Below are 21768 nucleotides of genomic sequence, written 5' to 3' on the forward strand. Positions count from 1 at the left end.
GCCTGTTGGACCTGCCCAGTCAAACATGGCTGAGGCATGTTCGCTGCCTCTGAGAGCCATGCACACCACTCCATTTTCAGGTACATAGAGGATCTATGTTGCCATTAAGCAAGTTGTAGCACTCTGCTCACAAACCCCATTTAAATGTTCTATAGCTGGACCTCCCAACAGAGTCAGAGCTGTTTGTACTGGCGAACCAGGAAGCCACCATTTGTTAAAGTAATCTTGCAGCTTTTACTGCTAAAACTGAGTCAGGAAACCTCTTAAAGGAGCCACGTCTCTGCTTTCTACCAGCAAACTGCACAAGACGCTGCATTAAACTCTTGGGGTTTTTTGTGTCTAGAATTCCTTTTCAAGCTCTGCTAGGTTTTTAAGTGGATTTAGTTGGCCACGTTGGTGCCAATTTATTGTTGGGGGAGGCCACTTGTTTGTTTTCCAGCTGCCCAGACTCCCAAAACAATCACACAGAAATTATATTATGTACAATACTGTTTGCCCAATAGCTTAAATGTATTTCTGGATAACTCTTATATCTTAAATTAACCCATTCTATTCATCTGTTTATTGCCACGTAGCTGTGGCAGAAAAGGGGAAATGGTGTGGAAAGTCCTTCTGTATCTGTGGTGCTTTTATTGGTTAATGAATAAAGTTGTTTTGGCCAGTGGCTTAACAGAATAGAGCTAGGTGGGGAAACTAACCTGAATGCTGGGAAAAAGAAGGCAGAGTTGAAGAGAAGCCATGTAGCCCCACCGGAGACAGAAGCCAGACAGAACTTTACCCAATAAGCTATAGCCATATGGTGATACACAGATTAATGGAGATGGGTTAGTTTAGGATATAAGAGCTAGCTAGCAATACACCTAAGTGATGGGCCAAGTAGTGTTTTAATTAATACAGATTTCTGTGTGATTATTTTGGGAGTCTGGGTGTCTAGAACATGAATGAGCAGGTTTTGCCTAACAACAAGGAGGTGTAAGATAAAAGAGAAGGCAACATGGAAGTATGTAGATTAATATAAATGGGTTAATTTAAAATGTATGAATTAGCTAGAAACAAGCTTGAGCTATTGGCTGAGCATTTATAATTAATATTAAGCCTCTTTGTGGTTATTGAAGAGCAGGTTGATGGGACAGAAAAGTTCAACTATGCCATAGGAATCAAGGATACCATAAGAACACAGCCCACATAATCAGTTAACTAATCAGGGGATCATAGGTATGCACAGAGACTGAACCAGCAATCGCGGAGCCTGAATAAATTGTCTGCATCAAGCCATCTGCATACATGCTGTGGTTCTTTAGCTTGGGGTTTATCTTGGACTCCTAAAAATGGCAGTTGGGGGTGTCTATGACTCTTTTGCCTGCTCTGGGACCTATTTCCTCCTACTGGGTTGCCTCATCAAGTCTTGATATGTCTTATTTCATCTTGTTATGCTGAGTTCAGTTGATATCTATAAAACTTCTACTAAGTATAATGCTTTTTAGGTATATTTATGTTTTTGTATGGGTTCATAGCTTATTCTTTTCTATTGTTGAACAATACCACCTTTCATGGACATACTATAATTTGTTTACTCATTTACCTATTGACGGACATTTAGATTATTTGAGGTTTGGGAGATTATGAATAGAATAAAAATTTCATATTAGCCTAAAGGAAAAACATATTTCTGAAGTGTCTAACAAAACATTTTATGCAGGAAAATATTATAGATGATGACTTAACATGAACCTACTTCATATGGTATTTTAAAAGGAAAACACTTTTGTATAATAGATTCTAAATCAATATACCAACAATAAACACATAAATAAATTTTATATACAGGCAAGTGGCCTATAACATCACTCAGTAATCATGCTTTCTTCTTAATATTTCAATTAAAATAAGTCCGTAAGTGTCTGGGGATATAGATAGATCAGTTGGAAGAATCCTTGCCTAAGGCTCAAATCCTAGCACCACATAAAACCGGTCATAGTAGCTCAAACACACTCAGGCAGCAGAGGCAGAAGAATCATAAGTTTAAGATTACCTTCATGTAGTGAGTTTAGGACCAGCCTGGACTAGAGATGCTCTGATTAAATATATTAAATTAAAATATTAATAAAATGACTACAATTTAGTCTTAGATTGCCAAGTACACACCAGGATATATGGAATTTGAAAAAAATGAAAGCACAGCATCTGGACCCTCTTCGTCTCTAACACATTGGTAAGAGGGCAAGCAGGGGAATGAGGATCTTAGTAAAACTAAAAGTAATTTTGTAAGGAGCCCAATATAAGAAGAAATGGGTTATTCAGTATATTAAAAACAAAAACCATTCTTTAAGTTCATTCTAAAATAAATACTTACAGCGGTTTTATATGCAGCTTCAATGTAAAACACAAGGTTCTGTATAAAATTGACTTCATCTAGGCTGTGGATGATATGCAATCCTAAGGAAAAAAGATAAAGAGTTGGTCAGTTATCACTTCAGGGCCTCAGAAGTGGAGGTGAATTAGTGGACTCAGCTTAAATCAACTTCACTTCAATTGACTTGTACCTACCTGTCCAGCATAACTGGCTTATATTGTTCTTCCCCACATGTTTATAAACATTTTCACTGAGATAGTCTATCGTACAGCTCATTGATACCAAGTATATAGTATAATAGTCTTTTATTGTGTGTACAGTATATATCTATCACTACAATCAATTTTGGGATATGTTCATCACCAAAAAAGTAATTCTTTACTCACTAGACATTCATATAAATGACATAAATGCAGGCTTTATGTCAGTGTTTGTTGACCACAGTATTTTGAAGGTCCCTTTGTGTTGTAAGATGCATCAGTACTTTCTTTATTTCAAAAAATATTCAATTGTGTTGATGTACCACCTCTTACTTGTGTAATTATCATGTGACAGACATTGGGTTGTTTTTACATTTTAGCTATCATAAATACTGCTGCTATAAATATTCATGTATACACCTTTTATGTGTGAACCTGTTGCCATTTTTCTTGAAGATCTACCCACTTAGGAGAGAAACTGCTAGAGTATATGGCAACTCTATATTTAAGTTTCTGAAGCATTACTAGACTGATCTCCAAAGTGGTTGTATAATTTTTATTAAAATTTTTCAATTACATTTGTGTGTGTGCATGTCATAGTACACAGGGAGGTCAGAGGACACTTTGAGGGGAATTTCTTCTCAAATTCTACCATATGGGTCTAAGGATTACATTCAGGTTGTCAGGCTTAGTACCAAGCACTTTTATCTGCTGAGACATCTCCTTTGCCCTCATTTTACACTTGTCAGAGCAGTGGATGAGGGTTCCAATTTCTCCATATCTTCAGCAACACTTTTTATCTGTCTTGATTACTGTTATTCTGGAGTGGTTGAAGTCGTTCTTACAGTTATTTAGATCCACATTTTTCTACTGATTGATGATGCACAGCATCTTTTCATGTACTTAGTACTTATTTATACATATTCTTTAAAGAAAAATCAATTCAAATCCTCTAGCCACTTTAAAATTTTTTTTGAGCTTTTATTTATATGTGTTGAGTGCCTTTGCCTGCACGTATATCTGTGTACTATATGTACTATATGTACACAGCTGTCCATAGGGTCCAGAGGAAGGTGTCAGATTGGCTGAAACTAAAGTTAGAGATGGTTATTAGCTGCCATATGGGTGCTAGGAATTGAATTCAGGTCCTCAAGAAGAGCAACAAGTGCTATTAAATACTGATTCATCTTTCCAGTCCACTCCAGCCATTTTAAAGGAGGCTATTAGTTTTTTCTTTTCTCTTTCTCTTTTGTTTTGAGATAAGGTCTTCATATAGCCTCAAACATGAGACCCCCATGTTTTTACCTTCCAACTACTAGGTTTAGAAGCATGTACTACCTCACCACATCTGACTTTATTATGTTGTTATTCTTCTAAATAACGAGTTGTGATAATTCTTTACACTAGATACAAATTGTTTATATATGGTTTGAAAATACTTTATTTTATATCTATAGGTTGCTTTTACACACACACAACAGAAATACATACATACATACATATATACATACATACATATGAGAGAGAGCAAGCAGCATTTTAATGGGGTCTCATGGGTTAGCAGCGAATTTGCTAATAGTTGAGGATGACCCTCAACTCTGGATCCTCCTACATACACCTCCCAAGTGCTAGGATCACAAATGGACATCACACTGTACGTAGATTATCTTTTACTTTCTTGAATGGGTCCTTGGAAACATAAATGTTAAATGATAAATACCAATTAATATTTTTTTTTCTTTAGCTGTTTATGTTTTTGGTATTATATCCAAGAGAACTTTTCCTCCTATTTTATTTTTTCTTCCTTCCTTCTCTTTTTCTTTTTTGAGAAAAGATCCTCATACATCCTAATATCATATTGAACTCACTGTACAGTTGAACCTAGCCTTGAATTCCCAATCCTCTTGTCTCCATCTCGCAAGTGTGGGGATTACAGGTGTGCTCTACCACCTACACCCCTCCATGTTCCCTCTCTTTTCCAATAACTATTCAGACTTGTCTCTCTTTCCCTCTTCCCCCTTTCTTTCTCAGACAGGGCCTTGCTATGTATTCCAGGTAGTCCCTAATTCATAATCCTTCTGCCTCTGCCTCCTATTTTCTTGCTGCCTTATATCTAAATTTTTAGGTTAAAAACTGGGTATTGTTATAGAGTGTGTTGTTACAACCCTAGATCCTGATACCCTCCTCTCTGGGGATTGTTTTTGTTTATTTAGGGATTTGACTAAACTATTTCAGTAAAATCTATTTCCCCATGGCATGCAGCATTTGGTAGTCCTCAGAAGATATAGCCTTGGCAACATGCATTGTCACACTTAGAAGACAATGTTGCTACTGGGAAGAGGAGCTAGTTAACTATCTTTTTCCAAGATCTGGTAGATGTCTTTCTCTGCTGGTATAAAGCTAATCCCCCACCGACTTCAACTGACCACTCTATTGTTTTGTAGAATCCCCAAACATAAACTGCTCCTCTGTTTTAAACAATTAAACTCAGGCCCTTTCTGGTACAATCTTTAAGTCAAGTCTATGATACTTGTTCTAACACCTAGAAGCACTCCTTAGCGTTCTTTGGATTTGTTAAAGTTCTAGCTAATCTGTCTTTTAGTTTCTTGCTGTTACTGAACAATTAACTTCATCTTAATTATTTAGACATGTTTTTCAAAAGATTTACTTTGATGTGTGTGAGTTTTGCCAGCATGGGTGCACAATATGCAATGTGGTGCCTGTGGAGGCCAGAAGAAAGCATTGAATCTCCTCGAACTGGAGTTACAGATGGGTGTGAGCCATCACGTAGGTGCTAAGAACTGAGTCAGATCCTCTGGAAGAACAGCTAATACTCTTAACTGCTGAGTTGTCTGTCTAGCCCTTCATCTTAATTACTAAGAAACAAAATCTGCATTGAAGTTTCCTAAACTTTCTTGAAAAAGTTAATTTTCTTTTTTTTTTTCTTTTTTTTTTTTTTTTTTTGTTTGTTTTTCGAGACAGGGTTTCTCTGTGGTTTTGGAGCCTGTCCTGGAACTAGCTCTGTAGACCAGGCTGGTCTCGAACTCACAGAGATCCGCCTGCCTCTGCCTCCCAAGTGCTGGGATTAAAGGCGTGCGCCACCACCGCCCAGCCTTTTTTTTTTTTTTTTTTGAAAAGTTAATTTTCTTAAGAAGAGCTAAAGGGCTTTGCTTTTACAGTTTGTTTCTATCCTCCATGAGCATTTCTGTGCCAGTGCTCCAGCACTGATGGTAAGCACAACAGTCCATTTCCTTTGCAATGGCACTTCTATTTTCCACACTAAGCTCTGGACAGGAGTTGTAGCTTCTGATCATCCCAGCTTGCATATTTCAGTATAGGATGGTTGACCCGATCAAGAGGTAGGTGACCTAGTATTCTTACTCTGCTCTTCTAAGGTAGATCCTATTTCACTAGTGTCTGGGGGTATAGAGGACCCCAAACCTGTACTTGCCTGAACTAGGACTTCTGCAATACAGAGCTTAGGAGAATGATAAATGATGCCAGCCTATTTTCTGAAGGAGAATTAGGTACCTTAAACTAAGCTAGAGCAACAGTTTTCAACCTATAAATTGCACCCCTTTAGCAAAACTCTAGCTCCAAAAATATTTACATTACAATTCATAATAGTAGCAGAATTACAGTTATGAAATAGCAATAAAAATAATTTTATGGTTGGGTATTAAAGGGTCACAGCATTAGGCAAGTTGAAAGCCACTGTACTATAGCTTAGGAGAGAGGAGGCCTTGTGTTCTGGTTTTAGCCACCTCAGTTAGTGCTTCTATTTTCCTGAGTTTGGATAGGAAAAAGATTGAGAACAGATACCACAGTACCTCACTGCTCTAAATAATTATATTTCCTGGAGTGTTTCTCAGCTTACTGTATGTCTTTTGGGAAATTGCCAATGGCTTCAAAGGGTTGGACTATTCTTAAATTTTCAGCATTTTGGGCTGTTTTGCTGGAGTCTATGGAGCTCTTCATGCTATTGTTCTATAAGCTGCAATCAAATTCTATCTAAATCTATCTTCAAGAATTCAAAACGCTGCAAATACTCTATGAAGATTTTCATATTCTTTTCACCAATTATATCTAACAAAATTCCTTTTTAATTTCAATTCAAATGCATTATTCAAAATTGGTATCATTTCTTGTCAAAGTATTTCACTAACCTCTTTACTAGTTCTCCATCTTAATTTTGTTCCTTATCCAATCTATCTTCTTGGTAGTAGAATGAACCACCTTAAAGTCTCTTGATTATCTACATTGAATGGTTCTTTATTTATTGCAGACTATAATTTCAAACTATTTAGCATGCTATACAAGTCCTCAAATAGCTAGCCCTAACCTTCTAGCTAGAAATCTACTCTTACCTTGATGACAAGTGTCTTTCAAACTTCTGTACTATATGTTTATTATTAGTCCCTTCCCCTTCTGAAATGTAAATTTTGATTTATTCAAACTTATTTCTCAAAGACTTAATCAAATAATATCTACTTTATTACAAGCACCTATCAAGGTCAGCTAATTGAACTGAAAATTAAGTTAGGAGTCAATAAACATTTGTTTAATAAATATATCTCATGAAGCTTTTTAATGTATCTCTCTATCTGGGGGAATCACATTTAAAACCATATTTAGTGCCTGCTTTGCCTTTTTTAAAGCTAGGCAGCAATAGAGAACACCTTTAATACCAGCACTCAGGAGCCAGAGGCAAGTGGATCTCTGAGTTTGAGGTCAGCTGGGTCTACAGAGCAAATTCCAGTACAGCCAGGGCTACACAGAGAAACCCTGTCTCAAAACAAAACCCCACAAACCCCCAAAATACTGAAACAATAAAATAAACAGCTTCCAGAGTTGACATTAAAATATTATTCAAAATGAAATTATAGCTACCATTCTATTTAAAGAAATAGAACAAAATTATATTTATTCTGGAAGAAAGTTCTCATCTGAAAGAAGACTAATTGGATAGTTAATTTATAGTTTCACAGAAAGGTTATTCAGACTCCAGGCCATATGTTCTAGAAGAAAAATTAAAGAGTTTATCACCAAACGTTTATTTGAAAAGAGAGAAGAATATTCTGAGGGGATTCACACTTTGGGTGCCTTTAGTACTGAGGAACTGGCCAAACAGGAAGACAAAGAAATTGAAATATCAAAAATACAGCATTCAGGACTAAGCAAAAGGCTCAGCTGTAAAAGTACCCACTTTGCAATGATAAAGATTTGAGTCATGATCTCCGGCAACCACATAAAAGCTGGGAATGTCATGTACATCTGTAACTCTAGCTTTGGGGAAGGTGAGAGGGAGGCAGAGTCCCAGTGCTCACTGGTTATTCAGTCTAGCTTTGGGTTCAGTGAGAGACCCTGTTTCAAAAGATAAAATGAAAAGCAATGGTAGAAGATACCTGATATCAACTTCTGACCTCCACACACATAGGCAGACCCATGAACATGCACTTCTAGCCACATATGAACACACACACTACAGATACACACACAAGCATGGCACTAGCTCAATATGATAGAACACACCTATAATCTCATCTAATTGAGAGTCTGATAAAGAAAGATTGTAAGTTTGAGTCTAGACTGGGCAATTTAGTGAAACTCTCTCAAAAGAATTTTAAAAGCTAGGATTTTAGTTTAGTGGCAGAGTGCTTGCCTAGCATGTGTGAGTCCTTGTGTCGAAACCCCAGCACCACAGGGGAAAAAAAAAAAAAAACCACGGTACTGTGAATACATTAACTTATTCAGAATGGTCTAGAAATGTTCTTATTAAGTTTAGGAACTGGATATAATAGGATTACTTCCATTTTTAGTTTTACATCTATAAAGGAAACTATACTGTTTGTTTTGAGACAGGATCTCACTATATAGCTTTGACTGGCCTAGAAGTTGTTATATAGACCAGGGCTGGCCTGGAACTTACACAATCCTTCTGCATCTGTCTCCTAAGTGTTAGAATTATAGACAAATGTGAATTACTATATTACTTATAATTTTCTTCTACATATCAAGCATCAAAATATAATCACAAACTATTTACATAGAATATTGTTTAACAAAACATATACATTTAGATTCAGATCATACTCACAATGAGTATATAAAGTAGATGTTTCTAAAGAGTATTAATTAGATTCTCAATACAGATTTGTTTCTCAATAAAATAATATATTTCCTAGGTCTCAAAAAACTTCTCTAGCTGTATAAAACTCACAAATTTCCATTATTTATAAGGTACTTATTTGAGTATTATAAAGAGATATTTTATTTTCTGGCCAATACCTACAGAGAAGCCAAAGAACCAGAGCAGATGCTCCAAGCCCAGGGGCGTGCAGTAATTCTCTCCTTGTACTGACCTGAGGCAGTCATTTGTGCTAGAAAGAGCAGGTACACGGAAGTAGCATCCAACTGCAGGTGTCCCCACTGGTCATCACCCACTACAGTGGCACAAGTTTTGGTGTTGTACTTGGCATGGAGGCTATCCTTAGTACTCTGACTATACTTGAAGGACTCTACTTTATCCACCTGAAGAGAAAACAGCATAAGAAGGATAGTTAGAAAGTCAGCCCATATGCTATGTATCTGTAGTGCTATGGCATATACCACTGAACTCCGCATTCCCTAAGCCTAACCCTGAGTGAATATTTAAGATACATACTTATCTGTTTTCCGCTACACCATATGCTACTTTTAATAAAAAACAACAAATGGTCAAAGCAGCTATTTACTGTCCATTGCCTTTCTTCTATGCTTTTCAAATGGTTGCTTTGTCATATTGTAGAGAAACTGGAAGTTCAAATGTATTAACACTTTAGTAAGATAACCCAGTGTTACACATTTGTTCCTGAAATTAAAGTAGAAATCTACAGATACATTGAAAGAGGATATTTTTATTATATTTGTGTACATGGTAGTTTGTAAGTGTGGATAGCCCCAAAGGCCAGAAGAGGGCATGAGATTCCTTGGAGCTGAAGATACAGGCAGTTGTGAGTGCACCAAACTCAAACTCAGGTCCTCTGCAAGAGGTGTTCTTTGTTCAGGTCCTCTGCAAGAACAATATGTGCTTTTAACCACTGAGCCATCTCTCTAAGTTTTGAAGATGCCACGAGAAGAGTTAATGAGAACCATACAGAGTCTCAGACAAATAGTATTATAGAAAGCTGAAATAACAAATTAGAAGAGAACCATTGGGAGCTGGGGTATAAGTTTAGTGATAATGTGTTCTGAGGATGCATAAGGCCCTGGGTTTCATTTGTAACACACACACACACACCGGGCAGGGGGAGCCTTGTGAGCGAGCGAGCAGGGGTGGGGTAGGGGAGTGCAAAAGTCCAGACAGGAAACCTCGGGTATTAGGCAATAGTTCCTGACCTAATTCCTGAAATGTAGCTGTTATTATTTATGCCTCTGATGTATAATAACCAGGACATCTTAAATATGTTCATTAAATTTGTGACTATACCTACTCAATAAGATAGAAAGTATACATATCTGAAATACAAATGAAGCAGAAAAGATAGAGAGAAAAATATATGTGACAAACTAGTAAAGAGATATATACAACAATTAATTGTATATATATATATTGAAAAGTCATTTGTAGATAAGTTTAGAAGTTGAGCATTGTTTCTTTCTACTTTCACAAAGTTAAGTCAGATTATGTATATGTTTTAAGATCTTAGAATAAAGGCTTATTACTAAAATATGTTTGTGTGGAAAAATGTCATAAATTCAAAACATAACTGTAAAAATATTTGCAATGTATGTGACAAATGATTAATATCCTTAATGTACAAGAACTCAGTAGGAGAAAAACAAATAAGCTGTCAACAAAAGGAGGTAAAGCTCTAGCAGGTAATTCACCAGTAAGGGACTGCAGATTTCCAATTCATATACAAAAGAATATTCAGCTACACTCAATGTCAGGGAATGCCAATTACTTCAAGTTCAAGATCCTTCGTCCCCAATCATAAAATTAAAAATACTTTGATTTTTTTTCTAACTACATTTTACATCAAAACTCATCTGGTGGAAACACTAAATTTAAATCAATATAAGGCTATGTATACGTTTTATTCCATTTACAGTAAAAGGAATGACTCCCTACCAAGAAATGTTTTTATATTGTATTCTTCTCTTTCCACTGAAGATATGAGAAATTATATGATACATGTACTTTGCTATCTTTTAAAAATCTAAAAATTTATTACTAGAACTGATCTGGACCTAAGAGTTTAAAGAGTTCTAAACAATTATTTGTAAAAGGAGGGAAAATCCTGGAAGGGAATATCCCCGTTGTAATAGGGTGGGAATCCTGGAAGGGAATATTCCCGTTGTAATAGGGTGGCAAGTCTCTGTGACATCCCCACCTGAGAGTTCCAAACTTTCTAAAATTAGAGTGTACTATTTGTGAATCTGAAAAAAGGCTATAGGCATTATTGGGAAGTTGTTAGGATACTGTCTTGTTATGCATTGTTACCATTGCCATACCTGTCTGATCATGCAGTGCAGCAGTCCCCTCATTAACTTCACTACACTCTGCAGAAATAAATGGAAACAAGGCTGTTATAAACATACTGAGCTACAAGAACACTGACTCAGCAACTTCAGTCGGTACATGACCTTTGGAGAACAAGTAACCCTATCCTGGGTTCTAGTTACATGGCATTTACTTTATAGGTACACAGAACAGATTGCAGCTAAAAAAATTAAATCAAAAGCCATAGGTTATGATTCCTTGGATTTAAATAATAATATAAGTTTGGCAGTTTTACCTAAAAATAAGGCAAACATCTTACAGGGGAGACTCCAGCTAGAGAAAAGGAACAAGTCAACTCACATGGTATATACCCTACAGTCTCCATAGCATCTTTGAAATTTTTTCATTTTATTTTTTAAAGATTTTTTTCATTTTATATGTATGGGTGTTTTGATTATTTGTATATATACAGATCATATGCATGCCTGGCCTAAGTAGTGAATATGTTTTAGAACATATCAGCACAGAATAGCTTCTCCAATTCTCTTCAAAGTTTTCTGTTTCACAATCTAGAAGATCTTAAATTGTCCTTGTGTCCCACAGATCATACTATGAGCAATTTTTAAAGTAATACTGTAAGGGTGCCCATAAAATGAGGACACGTTTAAGAGAAAGAGTGACAATTCACTACTGTTTGGTCCAGTACTGGTTTGGTTTTACTTGGAAAGGTGGGTTTTCAAGCACACAGAGTTTGAAGAGCCACAGGATACACAGAGAAAATTAGTAAGACAAATGAAAACTGGAGTTTGGATCATAAGTAAGATCAGAGTTAAAGGAAAGATTTGGATAAAGGTAATCGAAAAGCCATGAAAAAAAAAGATGAGAGAGGAAACAAGAGAATAAAATAATCAGAAGTGGAAGCAGTCAAAGAGAGACCTTGATTTACCTATTTATTTTTATAGCTATGATAGTATATCTATATGCCTAAGAAAGGGGACATTTGTAAAAGCATACTTATGTATAATTCCATTTCCAATATAGAATATAGAAGTTAGTTAAACCCATTTCTTCTCATCCACAATTCTCGTCTATTCTCAAATTTTATGAGAGAGAAGCTAAAATAACAGTTGAAACAAAGAGTATAAATGATTAACACGGTTTGGGGGGAAATCTATACAGTAATGTTAAGTTGGCAGTAGGTAGAAATTTAATCCATGGATGTACTGGATTTAATCTATGTTCATTTACTAGTTATAGGTCAGTTATTATCTAGGCACATTATTAGATCTGTCTATATTAGAATCTCAAATTGTTTTAAAGTAAGGTCCAATAAGGATATCTCTGAAAAGCTTTTCAAGAAATTCCAATGTATGGCCAGAGTTTAGATTACTCATCTGGGTCAGGGACAAATCCAACCCATCACTGTTTCTGTCTATACAGTTATTGGAATATCGCCATGTTAATTCTTTACATATCATCTTTGGTTCTTTTCTGTTATACCTACAGAGCAGAGTAATTAGAGACAAGTGAACTATATGCCAAACATATTGACCATCTGACCCTTTACAAAGATGGGTGGGTTTCTAAATTAATGCTGACATAAGTTTTTAAAACATCAGACCTAATAATCAAATTTGTTTTGATCCTTTAAACAAGTCCATATAAAATTTAGAATTCCCACAAAAGCTTTTCTGAAACTATTTCCCATTTCCATAATATACTGAAACATTCTAAAGTTACTAATATGGTGATATAAAAATATTTTCAGCTATGTGAAAGGTCATATAACAGAACACTAAAATTTTAGAACTGGCAATTCAGCTTTTTCCTCATTTTTCCACTTGGGTCAAATAAGGAAAGAAACCAAATCAGCATTATGATGCGACAACAGATTTATTCTAATAATCTTGAAATGTTTTGATCAAAATATATCAGACATGTATTTACAGTTCTGCTGATATTAATCTATAGCAATAAATACAAGGAACAAGCTACCAAAGTACTAAAGTATCACAATACCAAAACATTTAGAGTAGGATGCAGGACTAGGGGTTTTAAAAAACCATTCCTACATTTTCCAAATTTCTATTATGGCATTATTTCTACAAAAGGTCTATACTTCCTAGGCTAGAGCAAAAACTCCATTAAGTTTTGTGTCTATTGCTATTGTGCTATTGCTATTGACAACATAGTGAGACTTGACCCACTGCCGGCAACTACAGCTTCTGATTATATTGCTACTCTTAAAAATACCAAATTCCAATATCCTGACTTACAGATCACAAATGGAGTTCAAGGGAAACAACAGGAGAAAATGGCTGATCTGGTAAGGCTCCTCTCTAATGGCAACAGATCCACGTATACTTACAACTAATAGCAGAGTACTTTATCATTACAGGGTTTATGGAATCCAAACAATGCCAACTTATGGCTCTTTTAGACGCGTGAGAGGATGTAGTTCCGTTTGTCCTCAGAAGTTCCTTAAAGGATGCTAGTTTACTGAGGGGAAGGTGCCTTAAAAGTTTGCTTAAAATCATCTCCTAATGCTGACTTCAATTTGTCCCGAGACAGGCAACAAGCTCTCTAAAATAGTGGTCATAACTATAAAAATCAACAAAGTCATACTTCTGTCTGATGAGGAAGGCCTGTTGATTTGTGCCAGTTATGCATATATAAATACCACAATTATTTTTTCAAAAATAAGTAAAATAGTACTTATCTGCTCCCAAATAGTCTTCTCAATGAAAATAAAATGGTGGAACCTGAAAATACACTTAGAGGATTATTAACTTTAGGACTATCAGGGTAGGATTTTGAAGAGTAGCGAATATGCTGCACCCCTTTCCTTGAATCTGCAAGTTTAAAGTTTCCACTGCAATAACCAAATCAAACTGCTTCAGGGAAACTTTATAGAATGCAATTTCAGCAGGATGGCCTAGGGGCGACATTTCCTTTAGCTCCCACTCACCCTACCACAACCACACACAGCTCCACATCTCTACGTGATTCTGTTTTGATTACCTGCTCCAGCTCATAGGCCTTCGCCTTGTCCTCATCACGGTCTGCATTTTTCCGATATGCCAGGCCCAAACCCCACACAGCCAGGATGCTATACACATTATCTCTGACCCAGGCATCTTTCTGATCATAGCTGGCTGGAAGCAATCCTGTCACTGGATTCTGCAAGATCAACCAAGAGAGGACAGGCAGCTAACCTCAGAGTGTAAAAGGAAACATAATCTATGGAATATTTTATTTGGAAATCTTAGTCTTTCTCCTACTTCCCCATTCTTGAGTTTTAGAACTTTTTTTTTTTAACCAATTTCAGGCAGACATTATCCCCCAGCTTTACTGAGTTATAACTGACAATAAAAATTATACAGATTTACAGTATGCAACAGGTTAATTTGACACATACATGAGTCTATGGTGAAATGATTAGCGCAATCAAGCTAATGTAGCCATCACCTCACTTTGATGTGGTGGGATTTACTCTTTCAGCAAATTTCAGGTATACAATTCAAGTACTATGGAATAGTCAGTGTGCTACTGATGTTAATCAGTGTTGCAGAACATACCTGTTTTGTAACAGAAAGCTTGTTCTCTTTCTGTGTGCTATCTTAAGACTGAGAAAGAGCCGGTTGGAGGCTTACAAATCCAAATGTGGGTATTATTAAAATAAAGGCAGTATCAAAGTTATTATCAAATGTATTACTAAGAATTGCTAAAAGTATTTTTTAAAAATGTAATTTTTGAGTTAAATTCAACTACGAATGAAGTAAAGGAGTAAAAAATATATTTAGAAATAAATACAGTCAGGTGTGGGGCCTTACGCCTATAATCTCTTGGCTGGAGAGACTGAGCAGGAGACTGATGCTACTTCAAGGCCAGCCTTGGCTACATCCTGAGTTTCTGTCCATCATGGGCTACAGAGTAAGACTCGGTTTCAAAAACAAACCAAACAACTCCAAACAGTATACATTAGCCAGGTGCAGTGGTGTATACCTGTAATTCCAGCACTGAGGGGCTGAAGCAGGAGGATGGAGAGTTTGAGGTCAGCCTGGGTTACCCAGTGAAATCCTGTCTCCAGCAAACAAACAAAACAAAAACAACTTAGGAAACAAACAAACAACAACAACAACAACAACAACAAAAAACCCACTGGTTTATGATCTGTTATCCAAACTCAGGAGGCTGTGGCTTCCAAGTTCAAGGCCAGCCTAAGCCATGGAGCAAAACTATTTAAACAAAAGTATGCACAATGTGCCTTGACCCTGGCAATAGTCTAAGGTCTCTTAGGATGACTAAATGTTCTCCTACATCTTTGAGGGGAGTAGAAGTAGATGGCAGAAACTTGGAGTGAGGGTGTCAGTAAACAAGTGTTATCACCTCTTGCAACTCTGCTCCTGGTACCCACCTGTAGCTGGGGGTGGGGGAAGTGGTGGTTACCTCTGAGCTCAGAAACCACTACTCTGGAATTACTGCAGAGGGGTGAGAGTTGTGGTTATTCATGCCACACTTTGGTTCTTCCTCAGGTTCAACGTGGAACTTTCCGGCAGGATCTTTTAGGGCCTCCCCACAGACAAACGCTTTCGAGGGTTCACCCAGGGTCAGTGTCCAACTGCTCACACTTCACCCTTGCTTACTCTTACCTGATGGCACAGGATGGTCTGATGCACCAGCCGAGCATAGCCGTCCAGGCGGACCCCTGAGTTACTCCGACTCCTCATCGCGCCAAGTCCCTAATTCCCCAGTCCACACTCAGGGGAAGCTTGGACACCGGGCCTGCGGAAACCTTCGGAGGGCACGCTCAATCGCTTGGCCGATGGTTCCCGCGCGTCGCCCCGCTCCAGCGGCCTCGGAGTCCACTTTAGGTGGCGGCTCTGCTTCCCGTGGTCTAGGCTTCAACTCGCAACGTCCCCGGTCTCCACTCAGTCTCCCATGACCCCAGGGAGCCGAACCGGCATCCTCCGTTGGACTGTGGGAGACCTCACCAGCCCGGAGCCTCCAGGCTGGCAACTGCAGCGGGTCAGCGGCTGCGGCCCCGCCTCCCCTGGCGAGCACGCGGGGGCGGGGCGTGGGTCCTGCAGCTGCGCGCTGCGCCCACGGGCTGGCCGCTGGGGCGCGTGGGGGGGGTGCGGCCCGGGGCGGCCCTCCGCCCAGAATGTGTCGCCTACCCAGAATGTGTCGCCGTAGGCAATGTGCTCTCCTGAGGTTATTTTTGAAACACTCCAAGTGACTATTTTAATTTTGCACGCCTGTTGTGTGCACAGGCTATTGCTCTCACTTCTGAGGGACTAGTTTTAGGAACCCACGGGAACTTGGAAAGTGAAAGGAGAGAAGACGCGCATTTGCGCTCAAGGGCTGAGCGGTTCGATTTCCGGATCTTTGACAAAAAAGTCGGATTAAACTCTGAAACCAAACAAAAGAGAGCTCCCTGGGGTTATTGGCTCCTTAGAGACGCGCGAGTCCAGGGCGTGGGAAGGAAGAAGCAGTTAGAGATCTTTGAGGAAGCAAGTGTTGCAGACAGGGAACAGGGCAAAGAGCGAGCAGCAACCGAGGGTGGCCTTGGTGGGACCCCTGGCAGTGGAGTACCTGCTTTGGCAGGCTTCCCCCTAGTGTTGCCACGACAACAAAGATTCAGCTTGAAAATAAAGGGGGAGAGGGGTTAAGGAAGAAGGCTGCAGAGGACACTGTGACAGGCTTGGGAAATCTGCCTCCTGCAAGAAGTCCCCAGGGCCTTTGCTTCCTTGTTCTACAGTCCCCACCCCTCATCTTTTTCTCTCTACTGTTCCAAACCCTGCACCCCAGTCAGGGCTCAGCTGGAGTACCACCTGCTTTCTGAATTGTGGGGTAAGCGTGAGACTGTCGCTTGACCTTTCGAGTTCTAAATCTAAGCCTTCCTTGGCCACCTCCCTCGGGCCACAGTGATTTTGCATTTTCGTTCATCTTTTTTCTTTCTTCTTAAGTTTCTTCTCTCCTTACAAGCTGCTTCTGAACCACCGCCACCGCCACCGCCGCCATGGCCTCGTCCTCATTAAGTATAACAAATAGGCACCTTGGAAGGTGACTAATGAATCTTTGCTAATGAAGATTGAAGGCTGAGTGCTCAAGAACGCTGAGCTGGGATTTTCTGGTTAAACAACCAGTCCGTGATGCAGTTCAATACAGTGACACGGACTTCTTGGGCAGGCAGGCAAATAGTTTCCATTGGAGTCACTACCTACGCAAATGCAGTGACTGGCAAATAAGCCACTTCAAGTCCTTAGTGCGCAGGAAAGGGGAGTTCAATTTGGAGAGTATCCCTCTGCTCAGGTCCCTAACTCCCTGATAGCTTGCTTTCACTCAGACTGTAGCCTCAGCCACGTTTTTCTCTACCCTTGTCCCCTTCAAGTGTCTGTCCTCTGGACTTTTTTCATCTCAATATTATCTAAACACATTTTCAAAGCATTAAAATAATATAGGATCACCGAAGAAAACTTGCAAAATACAAAAAAGTGAAATCAAAATTTGAAACCATCCGTCATGCCCCACACCACCACCTGTTGACACTTAAATGCATTTTCTACTCTTTATATTCCTTCTGCATAGATCTCCCTTCACCTCCTAATATCATAAGTGGATCAGGAATAGCAGACGTGAGCTATCACTAAGAACGGTAGCTAGCTGGCTAGCAATAGACCCTGTTGGCTGGCATTGCCTGGGTGCTTTCATCGTCAGTCCAATTTAGATTTTCAGTCTTATAGTCTTAGAAACTTGATCTGCTCAGTGTCCCAGAACTGGTAAGACACAGGAGGCTGACTCATGCTGATTACCTCACAAGAGCTTGGTGCATGAAGACCCTGACGCTGCTTGATAATGAGGACTGTACCATAGCTTACATTAACTGACCACCACATTTTCTCCCATTAGTAAGTTGTAATCATTATTATATATCTTAAATAATGGTCCTATTGGGTAGATACACTCCTGATTAGCATACATTAGTTGTACAAAATAATGAGTTTCTTTAAAATGCATTCATAATTAAACCTTAGAGGTGGAGAAGTGACGGCACATGAAAACTAAGTCCTAGTTGGCAGTGTGATCTATGTTGGTTTCATATGTATTTTCCAAGGCTCACTGGTACATTTTAAAAAGTCTATCAAAATTATAAATCAAATTACAGTTGTCAATCTGAAATCACTGTTTTTTTAAAAAATTATTGTCACATAAAAGTTGTACATACTTATGGAGTACCATGTGATGTTTTGATGCATACACATGTTGTATAATATTTAAATTAGTATGTAAGTAAACTTTTTATAAATAGAGTTAAACTATTACAAATAAGGTTAAATATCTTCTACCAGAGTCTTCTTCATCCCCGTCCTGAAGGCAGCTGCCATGATTGGATTGACTTGTGTCCTTCCAAATTGGTTCTGAAGGATTTATACGTATATTTGGAAATATGCATATGAAAAAATGTACTATCACTTTATCTGTGTCTTAAAAATTGTCATTTATTTATTTTTTGTATGTATGTATGTATGTATGTGATGTATGTGTATATCCATCTGTTGGGGTGGGGAGAGTGTGTGTTAACCAGCAGAGGTTGAAGTTAGGTGTCCTTTTTATCACTTGCCACTTTGTCTTTTGAGAGGAGCCTTCTCACCAAAGCTTGAGCTCACTATTTTAGCTGTCCGGAAGTATTCACCTGTCTCCTTCCCCCAAGTGCTAGGGCTACAATCGAGCACAACCACTTCAAGCTTGTTCATGGGTGAAGGGCATCTGAATCTCTGAGCCATCTCCCCAGACTTCCTTTTTTCTTTTTTTTTTTTCTTTTCTTTTTTTGAGAAAAGCCTCACTTTATAGCCTTGGATTGCCTATACTCACTATTTAGACTAGGCTGGTCTGGAACTCACCAAGTATAACAGGGTAGCCTCAAACTTGCACAGAGATTCTCTTTTCTCAGTCAGTACTTGACCTCTCAGCTAGAGCAAATAAGACAATTGGGGGAGATCAAAAGGATACAAATTGGAATGGAAGAAGTCAAAGTATCTTAATTTGAAAATGATATGATGATATACATAAGTGATCCAAAAATTCCACCAGGGAATTCCTGCATCTGATAAACACCTTCAGCAAATTAGTTAGATATAAAATACTCACAGAACTCACCTTCCTAAATACAAATGAAAAATGGACTGAGAAAGAAATCAGGGAAACAACACACTTCACAATAGCCTCAATAATATAAAATATATTGGAGTTACTCTACCCCAGCAAGTGAAAGACTTCTATGATAAAAACTTTGAGACATTGAAGAAGATATCAGAATATGGAAAGATCTCACATGCTCATTGATGGATAGGATTAACATAGCAAAAATGACTACCATACCAAAAGTGATCTACAGATTCAATGCAATCTTCATCAACATTCAAACACAATTCTTCACAAATCTTGAAAGGAAAATCTTTAACTTCGTATGTAAACACACAAGTGTTTTTATGGGATTTCTGAGTGTGCAAATGAATTGGTCTCTGTTTCTTGTGCCTTCTCATGGGCTCTTCTGCTAGGTTTTTTTTTAATTGTTCTGTTACATGTTATTTTATGCTGATGTGCTAGTTTTTATCTTATTATATTTTATTTTACCATTATGACTCAGAAGACTGATGTTTTTAAATAAGAAACAGAAGAGGAGTAGATCTGTATGGAATGGGAAAAGAGGAAGAACTAGTGTGAGTAGGGGGAAGGGAAACAGTAACCAGCATATATTGTGAGAAAAAAGTCTATTTTCAATAAAAGGAAAAAACATAAAAATAAATGATAAATCATATCAATATAAAAGTATTGACTTAAAATAAATGTATGTATCATTTATTATCAGTAACATAAAAGGAATCAGTAAAAAAGGAAAATAAAGGTGAATGGTGTTGCTGGTGAGATAGTTCCACAAAAGGCATGTATTGTTCTTGCAACGGATCTAGGTTTGATTCCCAGCACCCACATGGTGGTTTATAGCCATCTGTAATGCTATATTCAGGGAATCATATACTTCTTCTGACCTCTTTGGGAACCAAGCGTACACATGGTACACATACATAAATTCAGACAAAATACTCAAACACGTAAAACAAATCCAAATTGCAAAAATAGAAAAAGGTGGGTAATAATACCATGAAAGCTAAAAGAGGATTCCTGGGAGTGGAAAGGTACAAGAGAGTGCAGGAATGGGTCAGCATATTAAGGCAAGCAACAAAAACCAAATTGTGTATGAAAATGCTATAATGAAATGGGTTACTTTGTACACTAATTAAAAAGTAAACATTTTTTTTGTTGTACTAATTTTAAAAAGATCTAATATAAGTTCAATTGGCTAATGTAATAGATTTTATGATTTTTTTCTTTGTATGTTGGAGTAGGTGTGCACATGTGAATGAGGACCAGAGGTCAACATCAGGCATCTTTCTGGTGCTACACATCTTGATTTTTGAGACAAGACTAGAGCTCTCTGATTAGCCTAGGTTGGCTGATTAGTGAGCCCTAGGGGATCCATCTGTCTCCATCACTCCAAAGCTGAGATCACAGAGCATATCACCATGTCTGGATTTTATGTTGATTCTGAGGCTTGAACACACAAATTGAGCTTTCTCCCCAGTCTTAATCCTTTTTGTTTTGTGACGTTAATTGTAATACAAAGAAAATAAATAGAAAACCCTCTTGTTCTCACAACTGGCCATTCTCTTCTCTGTTCTTTGTAATCCTTTCCTTTTTCTTTCTTTTTTTTCTTTTCTTTTTTTAAAGACTGTCTGGCTGTCTTGTGACTCACTATGTAGACCAGGCTGGCCTTCATCTCACAGAGATCTGCCAGGTCCTTTGCACCAGTTTTTCCTAACAGATGAGAGCCTGGAGCCAATGTCACTGCCATGTCAGTCCTGTTACTTCCAAGGAATATTCTCCTCAGAGAAGAAAAAGCCTGCCTAAGCCGGGCATGATGGCATAAACATTTAATCCCAGCCCGTAGGAGGCAGAGCCAGGCAGATCTCTATGAGTTTGAGGCCAATCTAGTTTACAAAGTAGGTTACAGGACAGCAAGTGCTACACAGAAGGGCTCTGTCTCCAACAACAACAACAACAACAATCCTCTAGGAGTTATGGACAGTTTGTCTGGAGCCATCATGACTGATCTTACTAGAATCCCTAAAAGTTCCTCTTTTAAGCAACAGTATGTCATAGAAAATATGCTCATATTTTACTCCCCCTTCCTGTATCTAGGCATCAATTTCCCCTCAGAGGTCTGTTGTCTGTTGTATTGTAGTTTCTCATAAGTATTCTATGCCCTTTCCCCATCAAAATGGTAAACTTCTATAATTCCTGGAGGGTTATATCTTCCCCCTTTTTAAATAGGATGACAATTTGGCTCTTAACAACATTGAATGGAGCACTCTAGTGAATACTGTGGTTTTTCCTCTAGAGACACTCCAAATATGAATTATCTATGTATGTACTGTGCTCCTAAGACATAATAGCAACAGTATGACAAGGCACATAGTCCAAAATCTGTGCCCCCATGACCCTGTTGCTCTTTCACAGAGGGCAGAATCACAATTTTTCACTGAAGCTTACTTTTGGATCCTGGGCAGTGGCCTCTGTTATAGTCACCTAATTTCAATCACTAGGCTGCCAATATCTTCTAGAACATTGCTGCACCAGCACAGACCAATTTTAACCAGAGTTTCTTCTGC

At 38.2% G+C, this 21768-nt stretch overlaps 1 protein-coding gene across 3 annotated transcripts in view; it reads right to left on the bottom strand.

The window, feature by feature from the left end:
- Positions 1 to 16044, bottom strand: part of Phka1 (phosphorylase kinase regulatory subunit alpha 1) — a 138444-nt gene extending 122400 nt beyond the window's left edge. For all 3 annotated transcript variants that reach the window (XM_057759383.1, XM_057759382.1, XM_057759381.1), the window contains exons 1-5: positions 15691 to 16044; positions 14060 to 14218; positions 11050 to 11097; positions 8916 to 9084; positions 2354 to 2436 (exon numbers count right to left, since the gene is read on the bottom strand). In XM_057759383.1, coding sequence (XP_057615366.1) covers positions 2354 to 2436; positions 8916 to 9084; positions 11050 to 11097; positions 14060 to 14218; positions 15691 to 15768 — 537 coding nt within the window. In that variant the 5' untranslated portion in view covers positions 15769 to 16044. The remainder of the gene's footprint in view (positions 1 to 2353; positions 2437 to 8915; positions 9085 to 11049; positions 11098 to 14059; positions 14219 to 15690) is intronic.
- Positions 16045 to 21768: the final 5724 nt, after the last annotated feature.

Source organism: Chionomys nivalis, chromosome X, assembly GCF_950005125.1.
Source record: "Chionomys nivalis chromosome X, mChiNiv1.1, whole genome shotgun sequence".
Classification (NCBI taxonomy): Eukaryota; Metazoa; Chordata; class Mammalia; order Rodentia; family Cricetidae; genus Chionomys; species Chionomys nivalis.